General features: G+C 35.5%; 1 protein-coding gene across 1 annotated transcript in view; it reads right to left on the bottom strand.

The window, feature by feature from the left end:
* LOC136027938 (uncharacterized) overlaps positions 1-20,838 on the bottom strand; it is a gene marked incomplete in the record, with an annotated part of 271,934 nt that overhangs the window by 81,663 nt on the left and 169,433 nt on the right. The window contains 1 exon segment of the mRNA XM_065705408.1: positions 11,035-11,188. Within this exon segment, the coding sequence (XP_065561480.1) occupies positions 11,035-11,188 (154 nt within the window).

The raw sequence follows: 20,838 nt of genomic DNA, 5'->3' as shown, positions 1-20,838 counted from the left end.
GAATATGGAACAACACACTGGGTATCTACTTCGATGGTGGTACCTTTATGCTTCTTCGTTATTGCTGTTTTACCTCCAACTTCAGTAGATCTTCTTCTATATAGTAGGTAATCATCATTGCCGGAAATTGTGTTGGGTACTAAAAGTCGAGGATATTGCTTTTTGCACCTTCCTTTAGCCATACATGGTGATTTTTCATTCAGCGCACCGCAAGGTCCATGAATCATATTTTTTACCACGATATCATATAAGCCCTTATCGACATTTTCATCAGGTATTTCAGCAGAGATCACATCGTCAAAATAATTAGAAGTAATTTTATCATGTCGCCAAATTAAAATATGAGCGCGTGGCTATCCTCGTTTTTGCCATTCCACTGAGTACATCCAGCATCGCACTGACCCAAACATTTTAAGTTTTACTATGTAGTTTATCAGTGATTTCAACTTCTGCCGGAAGACACGGGCCGTAATGTAATGTGTATGATCCACCGATTGCCCATGAAGTAGAAGCTACCGTATCTCATCCCAAGATTGATTACATGTAAATGTAATAAATAAATCTAGCTGACTATAGAGACGAACATACGCAATAGCATCTTGAGCATATTTATGCATATGACGGGGACTGCCAGCATATGACGAAGGTAAAATCGTTATTCTTCCAACGTTAGTGGTATTACCGTCATTTAAAACTGCATCTCGCAAATGAATGTATTGTTCAGAGCGGAGCTTGGTCTGATTCAGACGGATAAATAGTAAACATTCTGGTTCAATATTTGCATACATATCAACGATGTATTGATGAAACAATTGACGCCATTTTAAAATATAATTTTCTTCATTTTGACAAATCATTAGTCTATAGGAATAATAATTCCTTGCGCCGCATTTCTTCTCCGTTTGTTTGTTAGTGGATGGATCTATCAATTTATTATTAAAGTTATAACCGTCGGCTCCATCCCAAACAATGATAGAATATTGTAGGGCATCGTATTATCGATGAGTTTCAGCAATCTTTACCAACTGAGCGTTTCGCTTATGAAGAATAATATCTCGAGGTAAAAACTGCTCACCAACCATAACGATTGCCACTTCGTCGATAGTTGGAGCATTGTATTTACGCACATGTTGGCCAGGAGGCGTTTTGTCAGCGGAAATAACAATTTTATGCATATGAGTAGGTATCAAATCGATGGCTGTTTTGCACAGACGCACTAAATTATTATTTTCGTGGAAAAGATGTTGCAATTGGGAAACGATTGTCCTTTCAACGTCGGGAGGAATTTCGCAACGTGCATTCAATTCAGAATTTCTATCACTGATGAAGTACAACTGTAAAATCTATGATTCTCGCCTGGAATGGTAGTAGGGACCCTGCTCTATGATATATTTGCCCTTTTACTTTGAAAGTAGGCATAAATTGATCTGGATTTTCGATTTGGGCACCAAACGACGTCATTTGGAAACATGAGTTATATTTTCTGATCTGTGATAAAAAACGCTTAGATTTTGACGTAGTTCCAGTAAGTAAAGTCTTCAATGGCTCTGGTGGTGCAACCAAATGAGGAAGTTTAACTTTTCCTTAGGTGCAACACATTCCCATTGTTTCACCATTAATTTTCAAAGTCTTGCATTAGGGACAAATTTTAGACACAGTCCCGACTTGAACACATCTACTCAAGCTATAATCATCGACTGGGCTATCCCTGAATGCCAGGTGATAATTTTCACCTTCCTCGGCACGATTTCTTTTGGCACTATCTCTTTGAGCCTCAAGCCTGTTTTCACGTTGTTCTTGTGATTCGTCAGCACGTTTTCTTTTGGCATTATCACTTTGAGCCGCGAGCCTTGTTTTCACGTTGTTCTTGTGATTCCTCGGCACGAATTTTTGGTAATTTCTCTTTGAGACGCAAGCCTGTTTTCACGTTGTTCTTGTGATTCTTCGGCACGCTTTCTTTTGTTACTTTTAACCGCAAGCCTTTTGGCATTAATTTTTTGAGCAGCTTCCTCGGCTGTTTCTTCTGCCATTGTAGGATTTATGCTAAAATTTCTCTGACGATTTGATTCCTCGACTGTTTCTTCTGTCATTGTAGGATTTATACTAAATATTATCTTTTAATCGCAACCCTTATATACTTATAATGACGTCATATACAAAACCTTATATACTTATAATGACGTCAACTTGTAATTACGTCATATAAAAACATACATACAACTATATATATATATATATATATATATATATATATATATATATATATATATATATATATATATATATATATATATATATATATATTTATATTTTTCGGATTTTATATTTTATTTTAGGACTTCACCCCCATCTATCTAGAACTTTTTCGTCTTTTTTTGTATATTGGTTTCCGTGACTGATGCTATCTTCCATTAAAACTTTCTGTTCAATCAGAGACAAAAAAAGCGAGAATAGTTGAGAAACTTCTTCCTGAAGCCCTCCTCTAGGTGAATATATCTAGAATAACCATGACCGAAGGAACGTACTCTAAAAGATTCAAGTTTATAAGCCCAGTTGTACAGAAATATATAGTAAATTTCATGTAGATAGTTTGGTTTAATGGTGAATACTAAACATAATTAATAATATGTCCAAATTGCTCATCATGCTCTTCATGATACATATTTAAAAGATCACAACAAACGACCCACTAGTTTTTGTGTTAATTCTAACTACTTATTATTTTCTACGTTTTTATATATATATTTATATTAATTCTAAGTTTATATATATAAAAGGTAAAAAGGTAAAGGATACGGATTTAGACTTTACAGTCCCTACCGGCGGTGCTGATCTCCGTTTCTTGGCCCTTCAGCCAGGAAGTGCAATTGGGGGCTGGGGGCCAAACATCCTGTTCTTTCGCACACCCTTCCTGTTTACCTTCCCCAGATTTCTCCAGGTACCCATTTAGAGCTGGGTCGACTCTGACTAAGTTTACAGAGTTACGCCACTGTCCCCCGTCCCAAACTGAACAATTGGGTACACTGGGATTCGAACCCACTTCCTCTCAGACAAAGAATCCTGAATCCAGCGCACCAATCGAATATATATATATATATATATATATATATATATATATATATATATATATATATATATATATATATATATATATATATATATACTAGCTGTTGGGGTGGCGCTTCGCGCCACCCCAACACCTAGTTGGTGGGGGCGCTTCGCGCCCCCCCCAAGCCCCCCCGCGCGCGTAAGTCGTTACGCGCCATATTAGTTACGCGCCATATTAGTTACGCGCCATTGTAGTTGTGTCCCTGTGTCCCACCTGTGAATATAGATAGATTTATATATGTGTTTCAAACTACGTAAAAATTGCGAATATACAACATTCTTGGCTTTCCCATTGTCTGTCCATATACAAAGCCGTATGTACTAATAATGACGTCATATGCAAACGTTCTTTTTACAAACAAACAAACATGCATACACACAACTCGTTTTTATATAGATAGATAGATAGATAGATACAATACAAATTAACTACGTAAAACTTGTGAATATACAACAGTCTGTTCCGAAATACAACTAACTTCGTAAAACTTGAGAATATACAACATTCTTCGCTGTCCAATTCTCGCTGCATATAAATAGATTGTCAGGTTTACCGACCCTCGAACATGCAACGTACAATTGTCCATGGGAAAAACAATCAGTATTAAGATCAATACCACATTTTTCTAATGATTGACCTTGAGCTTTGTTAATGGTGATTGCAAATGCTAATCGAATTGGGAATTGCAATCTTTTAAATTGAAAAGGCAGATCTGTTGGAATCATGGGAATGCGAGGAATAAGAACAGCCTCACCCTCAAAAGGCCCTGTCAGGATTGTGGCCTCTATTAGGTTTTCCATTGTTTTTTTTACGGCAAGTCGAGTGCCATTGCAAAGCTTTGGTGGGTTTATGTTACGTAACAATATTATTGGTACGCCTATTTTTAGTTGTAGCACGTGTGGTGGAAACCCTGAAAGATCTATGGAATTTAAAAATTCAGATGGATAATTAACCGCTTCATTTGGTTCCAAAACTGTGTCGACTGACTTGTAAAGGACTGCCTGGTCTTGAATCTTGGTCAAAACAATATTGTTGATTTCGTGGACGTCTATATTCTTGGGTGCGAGAATCGCTCTTTCACTTAGCCATTTATTATTTTTATAATTTTTTAGAATATTCGGAAATATATTTTCAATCAATTCATTTTTGGACGTCACTAAATTACAGAAATCAGCAGGTAGTTGTATACGTCCTGAAATTGAGTCTACTGGGAGCTTTCCGTTTCCCATTGCTAGCAATTGATCTGAAAATGTTTGACCAGAGTCATCGTTTTGCAATCGGACACGCATATTTGTAGTTAATTTTAATGTTTTTACGTGTGCCCATAAATTAGAATTTTTCAGGCAAGCATTCATTTCGTCTGCAGGAGTTGATCTAGGTATTATAGGTAATGTTTGCCTGAAATCTCCTGCAAGCAATATTAATGTGCTGCCAAAGGGTTTCGAATTCCCTCTTAAATCTTTCAAGCATTGATCCAGAGCCTCGAGCGATTTTTTGTGTGCCATTGTGCACTCATCCCAAATAATAAGTTTGCATTGCTGCAATACTTTACCCATCCCAGATGATTTGGAAATATTGCACGTGGGAGTTTCTGTAGAATGCAAGTTCAGAGGCAATTTCAAAGCGGAATGAGCAGTTCTTCCACCAGGCAGCAATGTTGCGGCTATTCCGGACGACGCAATTGCCAACGCTATATCATTTTTAGATCGAATTGATGCCAGAATCAGTTTTATCACAAACGTTTTACCAGTACCTCCTGGCGCATCCAAAAAGAAAATTTCTCCAACGTTGTTATCGACACAATGCATTATCGTATCATAAATGTCTTTTTGTTCCGACGTTAACTTGGAAATGTTATTTTGTACATACGACAATAGATCACTCGTACTGTAACTTTGTTCACGATCCAATTCTACACATGTCGAAACAGCAGCGATACGGTTAGGTGAAGGCATTCCCAAACCCTGAAGAGGTTTGTTTGCCATACTTATGCAAATATCTTCTATAACAACTAAAGTGTAGTTATAAATTTCTGGTGTAAAATCAAAAGTCATGTCTGACGTCTCTAACTGTTTTCGATGAAGTATATCTTCGGACATTTTTGACTTATATTTTTCCCATAACTCTGTAGGAGCTGATGGAGAGCAAGTTGTTAAAATGATGCCAAACAATGCACGAATTTGACTTGGGGTTGACGTTTCGCACGCGTCATTGATGCAGTTATCCCAGTGTTGGTCATTCTCCAATAAATTCAGAGCTTGGCATGCACTACGGTAAGTGTCATGTATAGTACCATTTACAGTCCTCAAATACTCAAAGGATGTCGGACCGGGTACATTCACCAAAAGCAGGCGTAGAAAGAAGCATTCATGTTGATTGGGGTGAACGGTGTAGAGTCTTCCTATCGTGGTATCTTTGAAGATGGTAGGTTGGCCGTCGACTGACTTACCCTGTTTTCGACGTTCAAATACTTTATTTTTAGTATTCCACGTGTAATACGAAGGCACTTCAGTATATAGCAGTTTTTTCGCAAAAGAATCATTTTTGCAAAGCGAAAAAAAAGCTGTTAATGTTGTATCCGATGGATTCAGGACTCTTTGTTGGACGTTGGTTTCCGTGAAATAAACACGTTGACCATTCTGTAAATGTACCGCTAAGTGAACAACAGCTGGACTACGTTCATGTATCGGAAATGAAAGAATTCGCCAAACAGGTTCATTACTGCTTATGTATCTTCCAGCCTGATGTTCTACGATTTCATCGAAATCTTTGATTTCGGACTGCAAGCCAAAAACTGCCATGTCACTGCCTTTGTTGACGTATTTACATATATATTTTATTGCCTTTACGGAGTTACAGTATTCAACGTTTATATGTGCATTAAATGTTTTGGATAATAAAGGGGAATATGGAACAACCCACTGGTTATCTACTTCGATGGTGGTACCGTTACGCTTCTTTATTATTGCTGTTTTACCGCCATCTTCAGTAGATCTTCTTCTATATTGTGGGTAACCATCATTGCCAGTAATTGTTGTGGGTACTAAAAGTCGAGGATATTGCTTTGTGCACCTTCCTTTGGCCATGCATGGTGAATTTTCGTTCAGTGCACCGCAAGGTCCATGTATCATATTTTTTACAATAATATCATGTAACCCCTTATCGACATTTTTATCAGGTATTTCAGCGGAAATCACATCATCAATTTCGTTTGAAGTAATTTTTTTATGTAGCCAGATTAGTATATGTGCGTGTGGCAAACCTCGTTTTTGCCATTCCACTGAGTACATCCAGCATCGCACTGACCCAAACACTTCATGTTTTACAAGGTAGTTTATCAGTGATTTCAACTTTTGCCGGAAGACACGTGCCGTAATGTCATGCCTATGAACCGCCGATTGTCCTTGAAGTAAAAGCTGCAGTATCTCGTCCCAAGATTGATTACATGTAAATGTAATAAATAAATCTGGACGACCATAGAGACGAACATACGCAATAGCATCTTGAGCATATTCATGCATATGACGTGGACTGCCAGCATATGACGAAGGTAAAATTGTTAATCTTCCAACGTTTGTGGTATTACCGTCATTTATAACTGCATCTCGCAAATGAATGTATTGTTCAGAGCGGAGCTTGGTCTGATTCAGGCGGATATATAGCAAACGTTCTGATTCAATTTTTGCATACATATCCACGACAAATTGGTGAAACAATTCACGGCATTTTAAAATATAATTTTCTTCATCCTGCCGAATCATTAGTCTATAGGAATAATAATGCATTGCACTGCATTTCTTATTCATTTCTTTGTTAGTGGCTGGATTCATCAATTTAATATTAAAGTGATAGCCGTCGGCTCCATCCCAAAAAATGATAGAATATTGTAGGGCATCGTAGCATCGATGAGTTTCAGCAATTCTTAACAACTGGGCGTTTCGCTTATGTAGAATAATATCTCGAGGTAAAAACTGATCACCGACCATAACGATTGCCACTTCGTTGATAGTCGGAGCATTGTATCTACGCACATGTTGGCCAGGAGGCGTTTTGTCAGCGGAAATAACAATTTTATGAGTATCAGTAGGCATCAAATCGATGGCTGTTTTGAACAGACGCACTAAATTATTATTTTCGTGGAAAAGATGTTGCAATTGGGAAACGATTGTCCTTTCAACGTTGGGAGAAATTTCGCAACGTGCATTCAATTCAGAATTTCTATCACTGATGAAGTACAATTGTAAAAATTTATGATTCTCGCCTAATAATGGTAGAAGGGACCCTGCTTTATGATAAATTTGCCCTTTTACTTTAAAAGTAGACATAAATTGATCTGGATTTTCGATTTGGGCTCCAAACGACGTCATTTGGAAACATGAGTTGTATTGTCTGATTTTTGACAAAAAACGCTTAGATTCTGACGTAGTTCCAGTAAGGAAAGTCTTCAATGGCTCTGGTGGTGCAGCCAATAGAGGAAGTTTAACTTTTCCTGAGGCGCAACACATTCCCATTGTTTCACCATTGAATTTCAAGGCCTTGCAATAGGGACAAATTTTGGACATTGTCCCGATTTGAACACAGCTACTCAAGCTATAATCATCGACTGGGTTGTACCTGAATGCCAGGCGATAACTTTCAGATTGCTCTGATTCCTCGGCACGCTTTCTTTTCTTACTTTCTCTATCAGCAGCAAGCCTGATTTCCTGCTGGTCTTTTGATTCCTCGGCACGCTTTCTTTTCTTACTTTCTCTATCAGCAGCAAGCCTGATTTCTTGCTGTTCTTGTAATTCCTCGGCCCGCCTTCTTTTTTCACATTCTGTTTTAGCAGCAAGTCTGCTTCTGCGTTGCTCTGGTAGTTCCTCGGCATGCTTTCTTTTTTCACTTTCTCTTTTAGCAGCAAGTCTGCTTTCGCGTTGCTCTGGTAGTTCCTCGGCATGCTTTCTTTTTTCACATTCTCTTTTAGCAGCAAGTCTGCTTCTGCGTTGCTCTGGTAGTTCCTCGGCATGCTTTCTTTTTTCACATTCTCTTTTAGCAGCAAGTCTGCTTCTGCGTTGCTCTGGTAGTTCCTCGGCATGCTTTCTTTTTTCACTTTCTCTTTTAGCAGCAAGTCTGCTTTCGCGTTGCTCTGGTAGTTCCTCGGCATGCTTTCTTTTTTCACATTCTCTTTTAGCAGCAAGTCTGCTTCTGCGTTGCTCTGGTAGTTCCTCGGCATGCTTTCTTTTTTCACATTCTCTTTTAGCAGCAAGTCTGCTTCTGCGTTGCTCTGGTAGTTCCTCGGCATGCTTTCTTTTTTCACTTTCTCTTTTAGCAGCAAGTCTGCTTTCGCGTTGCTCTGGTAGTTCCTCGGCACGCTTTCTTTTCTGACTTTCTCTATCACCAGCAAGTTTTCTGGCATAGACTCTTTGAGCATCTTCATCAGTCATTATAAACTTAAGCATTAATAGAATTCTACACGAACATCCGTCTTATATAACTTGAATGACGTCACGCCTTCAAAGCAAAAATGATGCCTTCAAAGCAAAAATGATGGCAGCTAATTTCATGACGTCAGCCGAAACATGACGGCGAACATATGTCTTATATAACTTGAATGACGTCACCTTCAAAGCAAAAATGACGGCAACTAATTTCATGACGTCAGCCGAAACATGACGTCACCTGACACATCCATCCACACATCCATCCACACATCCACAGACAGACAACTTATTTTTATATATATAGATATATATATATATATATATATCGGATTTTATAATTTATTTTAGGATTTCACCCCCATCTATCTAGAACTTTTTCGTCTTTTTTTGTATATTGGTTTCCATGACTGATACTATCTTCCATTAAAACTTTCTGTTCAATCAGAGACAAAAAAAGCGACAATAGTTGACAAACTTCTTCCTGAAGCCCTCCTCCAGGTGCACATATCTAGAATAACCATGACCGAAGGAACGTACTCTAAAAGATTCAAGTTTATAAGCCCAGTTGTACAGAAATATATAGTAAATTTCATGTAGATAGTTTGGTTTGATGGTGAATAGTAAACACAATTAATAATATATCCAAATTGCTCATCATGCTCTTCATGATACATATTTAAAAGATCACAACAAACGACCCACTAGTTTTTGTGTTAATTCTAACTACTTATTATTTTCTACGTTTATATATAAATTTATATTTATTCTAAGTTTATATATATAAAAGGTAAAAAGGTAAAGGATATGGCATTAGACTTTACAGTCCCTACCGGCAGTGCTGATCTCCGTTTCTTGGCCCTTCAGCCAGGAAGTGCAATGGGGGGCTGGGGGCCAAATATCCCGTTCTTTTGCACACCCTTCCTGTTTACCTTCCCCAGATTTCTCCAGGTACCCATTTAGAGCTGGGTCGACTCTGGATAAGCTTACAATAAGTATATAAACCCCCATTGCACTTCCTGGCTGAAGGGCCAAGAAATGGAGATCAGCACCGCCAGTACGGACTGTAAAGTCTAATGCCGTATCCCATATATATATATATATATATATATATATATATATATATATATATATATATATATATATATATATATGTATATATGTATATATATATATATATATATATATATATATATATGTATATATATATATATATATATATATATATATATATACATATATACATATATATATATATATATATATATATATATATATATATATATATATATATATATATATATATATATATATATGGGATACGGCATTAGACTTTACAGTCCGTACTGGCGGTGCTGATCTCCATTTCTTGGCCCTTCAGCCAGGAAGTGCAATGGGGGGTTTATATACTTATTGTAAGCTTATCCAGAGTCGACCCATATATATATATATATATATATATATATATATATATATATATATATATATATATATATATATATATATATATATATATATATATATATTCTCCTGATGAGCCATTGTGTTGGGTTGTTGCCTCTGAATTATTTGTCTTTTTTTAATGTTTTTTTAAAAGACGGCTTATATTTACTAACGACACGACTGCCTGTCCATGGATTATTCTTTATGGTTGATTGTGTATGGCTATGTTGTTTGACCTATGTGATTGTACGGATGAGTAGGGCTAAGGCTTCATTCAAGTGCTGATCTATATTAATCACTAATGTAGGAAAACAGTCTTCATTTTCTCCTTCAGTCTTCTTTTTTTTATGTGTTTTGTGCTCTTTTTTTCATGTGTTTGTGCTGTTGCATTGGTGATTTCTCTTTTCATTATATATATATATATATATATATATATATATATATATATATATATATATATATATATATATATATATATATATATATATATATATATATATATATATATATATATATATATATATATATTTGCTGCCTCCCTTCACTCGATCAGGTCTTTGATCCTTGCAGAGTTGTTACCATGAAATTATATTTTCTGTCTTTTGATTTTTTTCGTTTGTTTTTAGTTTATATAATTATATTTTTTTGCCTATTGATCTCCAAGGTCGGTGCTCCCTTCTGTATGAACTTTCCGCTCAATCAGAACCAATCAAGCGATAAGGCTTAAGCGCTTCTCTTTAGAGCCTTTCCCCATGTGCACACATTCTGAATCCCCATAACCTAAGGAACATCCCTCTAAAGATTCGTTCGTTAATAGTAAGTTCTATATAATTTCTAGTAATAATAGTAAATTAGTAATTAAGTAATTTATAGTAATGTACATAATATTAAAGTATTGACCATTCCTACTCATTTGAATAGCAATTGCTGCTTTACTTGTTATTCATACTCTGTTAGCTGAAGATAAAAAAAAAATTGACAGTTACTAGTCGTAAATCCAACTGAAACTGATCTTCTTCAGATTAGCAAAACTACCTAATCAAAAAGGGGTTTATCTGTACTTACTCTATAAGTTTTTCCGGCTTTGGCATAATCGGGTGCTAATCGAAGTACTTGTTGGAAATGAGAAAAGGCCGAATCATAATTATCCTGATAATATAAACACATTCCACGGACCAGTAATGAGTCAACATCTTTACTATCTAAGCTTAGTATGGCACTGAAAAAGAAATTAAAATGTATCAACGTTTAGAGAAGGAGAGGGCAAGGCTGAAATAGTGAAAAGGAAGATAAAATGTCCTACGAGTCCAAGTTATATTTTTTTTGGGTGGAGGAAAGGAGGGTAAGTCTGAATTTGCTGTATGAGTAGATAAAGACATTTTCTCTTTTGGAGATAAATGGGCTAAAGCTTTATATCATAAGCCTCAAAATTTCTATTATCCAAATTGTGGCAACTACTTCTTGCCATAGTAATTGTGGCAATTACCTACCACCAAATAGTGGCAAAAAAAGAGGCAATTAATGATCAAAAAAATATGCCATGCAAAATAACAATGCGCTTTGTGTTTTATTTAAAACAATATACCACAAAACGATAGTTACTTCGGCTGACGGCCTCAGCTGTTAGCCCCTTTCCGGGTTACTTGCACCAAAAATCAGCATTTTAACGAAGACTTGACTTTTACTTGATCTATGTTAACATAATAAACAAAAATATAAATTATTTCAAATCGCTTAGAGGTGTTAGGATTGCGTTCTGACCTTAAACGGCATGGTAAATTTGGATTCTGAAAATTTCTGTCTGAGAAGCCATTATAAATCAAACAGGAAAAATGTGTTGAAATTTTACCCTCCACACCAAAATCCAAAATAGGCGAGATATCTTTTGTAAATAGATCAATAAAACTTTGGAAATCATTACCTGACAGTAGTGTCACTTCTTCTACCGTTCCAAGTTTTAAGATAGAGTTAGTAAATACTTCTTTTTATAGTGATGTACATTGGCAACTATAAGTTTACCATTAATTTTTGTTAAATATTCTAGCAGTTGCCAGTTCCTTAAGTTCATTTTGTATGTTATACTTACAAGCTTTTTAGCTTACAAGCTATTTGATGAATAAAGAAATAACAGATATAAATCACAAGGGAGACCGGGACTATCCCGGACAAGGGGTTACTCTGGGCATTCATTTGCTCCCTAATTGCCATCTACAAAATTCCATAAAAAATCATGAAATTGTTTTTTCTAACTATATATTAAAGAGGCCCATTAAAAAGCCAGTAGTTTAACAGTTTCTGAATAAATTGGACAAAAGTAATTTTAAAGGTAAGTCTAGAGATTTTTCAATCCTTTTGTAAGTTCTGTAGCAAGTCAGTAGGAGTTCTAATAAAATTCAAACTTTGTAGCTTTAAGTTTAGGTATTCTTAGGGCTATTTATGTCACTGCCATCTGTTCTGGTTTGTCTAGGAAGCATTTTCAACCGTTTACAGTCAGAGTTGGGAGTTATTTCAGACACCTGTTATAGGATATTTTTGGACACTTTACTTAAGTGTCTGGAATAAACCCTCTTGTGGTCGAAAATGTGCAGTTTGGCTTTCAAAGATAATTTGACAAAGTTACTTTCCCTAGCAGTCGGGAGCCGTTAACATTTTCAAGGTAATACAAAATAAAGCTATAAGAGTTCTTGGAATTTTTCTCCACTTCCCTTTGCGATTTGTAAGTTTCTCAGAAACAAATATTCTTTTGTTATTTCCTAATATATCGAGCTTTGATCAATTTAAACAATTTCTTTGTAATGATAATATTCAATCTCTAGCCAATTACTTTTAGTTTTCAAAAGTTCTTGTCACCCATCTGCTTCCTTGGCTTTGGCTCGTGAGATAAATCTTTTATTTTTTTTTATTTTTTTTTTAAGGTAACATGTAATTCAAGTCTATCTCCCTACTTGCTCATTTAAATATATGCATTTCTTTTATTCCTTAAAGACAAATCTTTAATAGAAATTCACTGCTGTGTCAAGACGTTATAGACATAAAATACCTAGTTGACGTATTATGGAACGTATTAAGAAGATTGCCAAGGCCGTCACCTTTGACAGCTTTGACGTCACTATTCGAAAAGCTATGAAAGGATTTAGTATTAATTGGACAACCTTAAAAGACCTTTTTTTCAAAAACCAATAGAGAAATAGCAATTACAGATGAGCATTCTCCTTCTCCACCACCCAGCCACGGCTCTTAAAGTGATAGCTATCACTTTAGTTTGACAAAAAAAGGCCTTGAAAGGCAAGTGTTTAGTCCTGAGTTAAAAAGATTGGTGGGGAATTTTCACGTATGATTCGCAGCGCTCCTTCCAGTACATTTAGACCAGCCCATTTAAGTAGATGGATGAACAGTGGCCTGCTTTCAGAAACAATGGAAGACTTCGTAAAAAAGACGGATAATAGAAATCCAACTGTTTTTCTCAGAGACAACCGCGACAGCCAATTATACCCCTTTTGCTCTACCTGTGCATGAAAATGCCAACACTTTGACCCTACTGGTCACACAAGACACACAATTTGAATGTTGAAGGCTTCGACCGTACTTAGTAGGCAGGAAAACAAAAAACAAAAAATGTAAGATTGGCTTTAACTGAATCTGGCTTAACAATTATCTACTTACAAGGTGGTGGAGCTTTCTTGTGATCCATATTTGAAAAATATTTCACCTTGAAATATTATTTCAGTTGTCAATTCTACATATAGAATACAGGATATGTATCCTTTCATTTGTGAAATTTTTACGGAAATGGCTTTCTTTCCTTCTTTAATTACTATTAAGCCCCTCATATATTGGGAATTAGCTGATGAGTCTACTCCAAAATCGCCAGATCTGAATAACAATATTCTCACTGCCAAAAGTCAAATCAAGTATTGTTTCTCCAGTATTGCATGAGCCATCCCCAAGGGCTGATGGAATACTGACAACAGGTCGTAGAAAATATATAAAAAGTGGAACTAGAATATTGACTGACAAACCAGAAAAAAATGAACTGAAGGACAAACAGATAGCAAAGAAAAGGATGAGCAAGTGTGATTATAAAGCCTAAAAAAGGCTGAACTACTAAAAGCAACTTAAAGACTCCCAGACTGCATCTTCCAAAAGACGCTGGTAGCACCAGATTAGTTTGATAACAAATTATGTCTCTCAAGCAATTTGTGTCTGTTTAGAAGTGGAGTTAATCCATTTTTTAAACTTGCCTGTTGCAGTAGTATCAGAGCTTCTCAATCCGGATTCGTTGTTAAGGTACTTTTAGTAATCGCATTCGTGTGCACAATAGTGTTAAGCAAGGTTTTTTCCTTCGTCCGGCAATATTCAATAACTCTATTAGAGAAGTTATAGACAGATTCCACCTTACTTAATTAAGCCATATATTGACACCAGTCACATGTCTTATGCCAACGACATTCTTCTCTTGGCTGACAATCTTGGGGCACCCCAAAACTCTGTTGACGTTGTTTACTCCATACTGAAAGAAATTGGTCTTTCAGTTGCTACTTCTAAAACAGAGTTTCTTGTCTTTGAACTGGAGATCGCCTTCAATGATACAATCGAAGTTGTTCCCGCCAAAATCTTATTTTCCAGTTCATTTAGGTATTTAGGTCTTCCATTTGGAACTTCAATTAGATCCACTAGGCAGCTTATAATTGCTTCTTTGAAAGAGAAACTAAGAAAATCTTATGGTTTTCTCGCCAGGATAAAGAGCCATTTTGATGGGAGAACCCTTGGTTGGCTACACAATGCGTTTTTTGCACCGTATGAGTTGTTTTTGACATCTGTTTGGGCATCTGCAAGTATTTTCTTAGTATCCCCGCTTGGGCTCTTAATAGTTACATTTCGCGATGGTACGGTGTTTTTGAGATATGTCAAAAAATGGACGAACTGTCACGTAGATTTTTTGACCGCTGCAACAGAATTATCGACTTTCCACTGACTTGCCTTCTATCAAGTGCCTAGCGTCACTAGCTGTGAGAACTTATGATGTTTAATCCATGCACTAGAGCTTGAAGAAGACAATTTATAAAGGGTTGATTTAGCTGTATTTATGCAATGTGCAGAAGAGAGCGGGAGTGAGTTTGAAGAGCCGTATAGGTATCGGCCGGCCTATAGGCCTTAAAATACTGGGGATAGGCAGCTCATGTACCCACACTAACCACAACACTTCATTAGAATTACGTAATTTCATAAGGAGAACCTTTGGTAGCTGATCTGAGGATATTTTATTTTTAATAAAAAAGTGTTTTAAAGTGTATGAAGCTATCAAGAATTGTGCGTGTTCTTTTTTCCTCTTTTTTTCTGTGCCCTTTTTATTTTTAATTCATTTTTTCAAACTCCTGTTTAGTGCATTTGTGTTGTATGCAGAGGGTAACAATAAATGTCTCTTATTATTATTATTATTATAAATTATGGGCAAGAGATTAAAAAGTGGCCAAAAAGTATCAAAAAGGATCAAGAAGCATTCCAATTGAATCTTTCGTCCTACTACAGTCGTTAAAACTCAATCTCAAATTTCTAGTTTGGTGTTTGCAGTCATTTATTAGCTCAGCTTACTGGATCTCTTTAATTTTGTATTGACTTGATATTCGTCTGGGTCCATGCTTGAATAAATGAAAGCTATATTTAATGTGTTTGAATTCACTCCTAGGAATTTCCTAAGTCTCCCCATTATGTGGGGGTGACCTCGGACAGTTGGCAAAAATAGGGAAAATGACTTCAGAACTGTTTAAAGGAGAAAAAATACGAACGTTGGATCAAAGAAATTTCAGGAAAAAACATGTAGTTTGACTCTTCGAAGTCACTAATCATTCAAATAGGTTCTCGAACATAGCTTCCCAAAAGAAGCTGTCCAGGATAACCCCGGTCTTCCCTGCTAGGGAAAAATTTTAATTTTGCTAGCACGTAGCTATTAGCTACATAAGCATTCCTAAGGGCATCCTAAATTGCTAATAAGAAAAAACCCTACATAGTTGTTGCTAGAAGCATCCTATACTAATTAAAATAATAACAAAAATAAAGAATAAAAACAATATTGTTCTCCCATACACCCCCTGGGTAACAATCATCTTCCAAATAAAACTTTGCCCACTTCCACCCCTTTAACCATCTCCTTCCTCTATCTCTATAGCTCAATCACCCCCCCTCTAAAAAAAGAAATAATTTGCCAAGAAATGCTCTCTTAATATATTTTTAAACTGTAGGAGTTGCTCAGCCACCCTAACACTCACAGGAAGCGAATTTCATACAGAAGGGCTAAGATTCTTCAAAGTGAAACCAGAAATCACACTATTTTCAATCTACACAATCACGTTATCACATTTTCTTGTATCATGCTCATGAACAGAACTTGTGATACGGTAAAACTCATTAAAAATTTCCGAAAGTAGATTATGCACACAATTAAACGCAAATATCGCCACTTGATAGACCCTTGTATGTCCAGAATTGAGTAGCCTTAAGGACTTACAGTATGCACTGGTGTCTCTAACATTTTTTACATACTTCCCAATTATTCTTGCTACTTTATTTTGTATAATTCGTACACGCATGTAATTAATATAAACATTGATACTCCACACTACACACCCATATGACATATATGAAAGGATTATAGCAAATACATCGTGCAAAGAGTACGTTCTGGCAGAAAATTCTCAGTATTCTGAGAATGCTTAATCCACGTGTAATTTTTGCGGAAATTTTATTGTTATGATGCTTCGTCAAAATATTAGAGTCAATATGGATGCCAAGGTACTCTAGTGGCTTTACTTGTAAGACAGACTTTTGAAACGATAGAACTTTGTCTCCTACATCAACAGAATCACCCACTCTACCGAATATCAGTAAAGATGTCTTCGTTATATTCACACACAGTAAACTTAAACTCCTAGATACCTCCAGTCTTTCAGTGCATTATTAGGTTTTACCATTAAATCATCGACTGATTTTGAAAATACTGTTAGCGCAGTGTCATCCGCAAAAGAAGTGATACATGTATCCTACAGATAAAAGAGCATCATATCCACGTAAACTAGATAAAGTAAAGGGCCCAGTACAGAGTCCTGTGGCACACCACACTTCACAGGAAAAGACAATGAGACTCTATCATTTAAATCGACTTTAAGGGACCTACCGTTAAGATAGCTCTCGAATCATCTTAAACGAAATCCATTTATTCAAAGAATTCTCATTCGATGAAGCAACACTCGGTAGTTAACCGCACACGCTGTGCTAGTGTCAATGAAAATAGGCATAAGTACTTTACCTAAGTTTAATATATAGTTAACACTTTGAACCAGATGCTGTAAAGCGTGCGTCATGATATAACCTTTACAAAACACAAACTGTGGCTGACTCTGAAGTCTATTCATCTGAGGGAAAAATTCATATTCCAATTTTCCACATTCACTTAAATGGGCAAAATTTTTACAAAGATATATAATAAACCTTTTGCGAAGTTTTGGGATGTAGTATCACGAAACTAACAGCGCCTAATTTTTGCAAATTACATAACAAAAATATAACTAAAAAAAGCCAGGACCATTGGAAAACATTCATTTCAAAACCTGGGCCAGAAGATTATTAGACATTAAGGGAATTATATAGGGACTATTATTAGACTAATCTGGCGCATATTATATTGACATTAAAATGATTAAGTGCCTATATATTCACGGAAAAAAACCTGCTAGCAATTCAGAAGGAGTCTTAAGTATTGTTTGGCCAGTGTTGTCACATAAAGATATGAGAATATTACAGAAACTTTAATATCAGAAAAATGTAAACACATGCACTCAGGCTTAATATAATACCTTTTTAAAAGATGGAGAATCAGAATTCAATCCACCTTAGGCCAAATGAAAAGTAGGTAGTCCCGGAGTGGGGTGAAAAAAGGTCAGAAGAGGGATTCGATGGAACTTGGGGCCTTATATGAGGGGGTACAGAGCAAAATTTGAATATGATCGGGTTGGGGTACGAGTGGACGTTGATTTGTTGGCCTCAGGTGACTAGGCACTGCAGTGAAATTTTAACAGTATAGTTATGGTGATCCAAATTTAATGTGAATTGAGGTTGAAATCGAATAACAGTAACAGCGAATATTCGAAAATCTCAATCTCTGTTGCAAGAAGTGTTAGATAAACGGAACTCACCAGTATTTTCAGATTACTTAAATCACTTTTCTTCTGAGGGCCATGTATCTGTGGCCGTTTTCACGGAATATTCCTCCACAAACATCTACCCTAGTTCTATGCATCAATTCACAAATATTTGTCAACTGACCTAAACCCATTTATTTTAAAAGAATGATTGGCGATATTCAATCACCATTGCAGATCCGAACTTACATCGGATGTTAAAGTGAGCTTGGCCACAAAATCATCCCGCGCGTGTTTTAGTACTTGAACTTTCCACGACTCTGATTTTCGGTAAAATAAGGGCCCTCTGGACAAAACCTCGTTCTGCAAGTGGCAATAAATAATTTTTTTTCAAATCCACCAAAGATTTGCTTAGGATGCTATTGGACAACACCTGTGCCAAAAAGAAACTGTTTAAAAATAAGAAAATAAGAACTGTTTTAAAAATAAGAAAAAATAAGAAAATATTTCCTTTTTATGTTCTGTTATCCCTAGTTTGATATTATCCAAACATGTCAGGTACAAAATCCGTTATAGAGGGTCGGAAAATCAAGAAATTTCTAGTAGTCATTATTTTTTCAGCACATATATTTACTTGTTGCAAAAGAATTTAGTTGGATTTACCCCAAAGATTTATTCATACCTTGCATGCTATTAAATATTTTGAAAAACGTAGCTCATTTTACTATTTATAATTGTTAATGGGTTACTTCTGATATCTCATTATAGACTATTACTCTGGCGCCATTATATTATATTACTCTGGCTCATTATATACTCTGGCACCACCAGATGTCAACATAGCTGCTCCCTATCATGAAGCTAATACTTCCTTTAAGTCTTTTCTAAGGTCCTCTTCCCATCTTGTTCAATATACAAGTCACCGGGGCCCAGCGTGATCACCAAAAAGCGTGTTCACTGCAACTTATCTTTTGTGAGAATTTTTGTTAAGTTTTACTTAAACAAACCATCGTTCGTAAACTCAGCAATATTACTCTTTATATCAATATAGAACAATACAATGGGGTAAAATCATATTTTCTAAAAAATTATGTTCTGATATTGAGAAGACATGGGGGTTGTCAGCCCTACTATAATTAAAAAAAAAGGTTTTTTCCTATTTGTAAGTTCTCTACAAAAAAGGTTTTTCAAATGTGCCTTGTAAACGACATGCTTCAAAAAGGAATGGATCAGTTTTCCGCTAGTATCTATTTGAAAAGCTGTTTAGAAATAAGATATCCAATAATATTTGAAACAGTAAAAACAAAAAGTACAAATGGTATATTATTGAACTAAAGCTCTATCATTTCTTTACCATCATTATCAGAATGCATATACTACTTTTTTGCAATAATTAAAAAAAAGGTTATTTCCTATTTTAAGTTTTACATGCAAAAGAGTATTCAAATATTTACATACAAAAGGCCTTGCAAATGAAATACTTTAAAAAAGAAATGGAGCAGTTTACCATTAGTATCTATATAAACAGTTTTTCGAATAAGAAAAAATATTTATAAATATGATTTCCAATAATCTCTGAAACCGTACAAACCAGCAGTGCAAATGGTATATCATTGAACCAAAGCTCTATCATTTCTTTACTCTCAATATCAGAATGTTTATATTGTTTTTATGCCATAGCTTATAAAAACAAGTGTTTATCCTATTTGCAAGTTTTTTCATTTGTAATCGTGTTCAAACATGCCTTGTATATGACATGCTTTAAAAAAGAAATGTAGCAGGTTACCACTAGCATCTATATAAACAGTTTTTCAAATTTGTCAATGTCAGTTTTTTGAGTTTGAGTTTGAACCGGTTATTTGTTGTAATTTTTGTTTGTTTTGGGTTTCAATTATTTATTGATGGTGATGTATGGTAGTTTTATGATTGAAAGATTATTTCCCTTAATTTCTGCTTATGTTTGGTTTAATAGAGCTATTTACTTTTGTTTATAAGGCTTTTCAATGAACTTTTTAAAATTAATTTTTGTCATGTTTTCTTATTGACCTAATCTTCTTCATGGAAAAAATTAATACTTCATATCATTTCAATTTCTTTTCTATTAGAATGCATAGTTTAGCTTGCTATTTGTGTGTTCGACAAACTTTTTCAACAATTTTTAATCCTGACTCAAATAGTGTTGCTTAATTTAATTTTTATACAACCTAAAGTTGACCTGAAAATAAAACTCAATACCACTCCCAAAATATTCCTTATATGCTCTTTAACAACCTGGATAAACTTACGCTCTTTTGATTAATTTAAATTGTAAGAGCGGAAGTAGTAATAGTTGTAACCCTGAAGTTTTAACTATATACCCCCAGTCATTCTCAATATATTGCTGAGGTGTCTTATTGACAGCCATACACAGAGTACCTTTTGATCTAGTTTTAAAGCAACATTTATTTTTAAGGAAAAATAGGGCAACTACATAATTTTGGAGGGTTGACAGGCCAAGTATCCTTAGGGACATAGTTACTGGATCGTTCTACTATACTAAACAAAATGGCTGTCTCAAAATTTTGACTGGATGCGTTTCGAAAATAAATGGGATTGGGAGGAGGGTGGCTTGCCTTCCAATCTCTTTTGACTCTAAAAGATGACACTAGACATTTTAACTTCCAATCGAATTAGCTCTTTAAAAGTTTCAATGATATATCAAGCTATTATAGAGTGGTAATGCCTGTCATATTGC

This window comes from Artemia franciscana, chromosome 6 (assembly GCF_032884065.1).
Source record: "Artemia franciscana chromosome 6, ASM3288406v1, whole genome shotgun sequence".
Lineage (NCBI taxonomy): Eukaryota > Metazoa > Arthropoda > Branchiopoda > Anostraca > Artemiidae > Artemia > Artemia franciscana.
The sequence above is the reverse complement of the archived record's forward strand: the minus strand, read 5'-3'. Positions and strand labels throughout refer to the sequence as shown.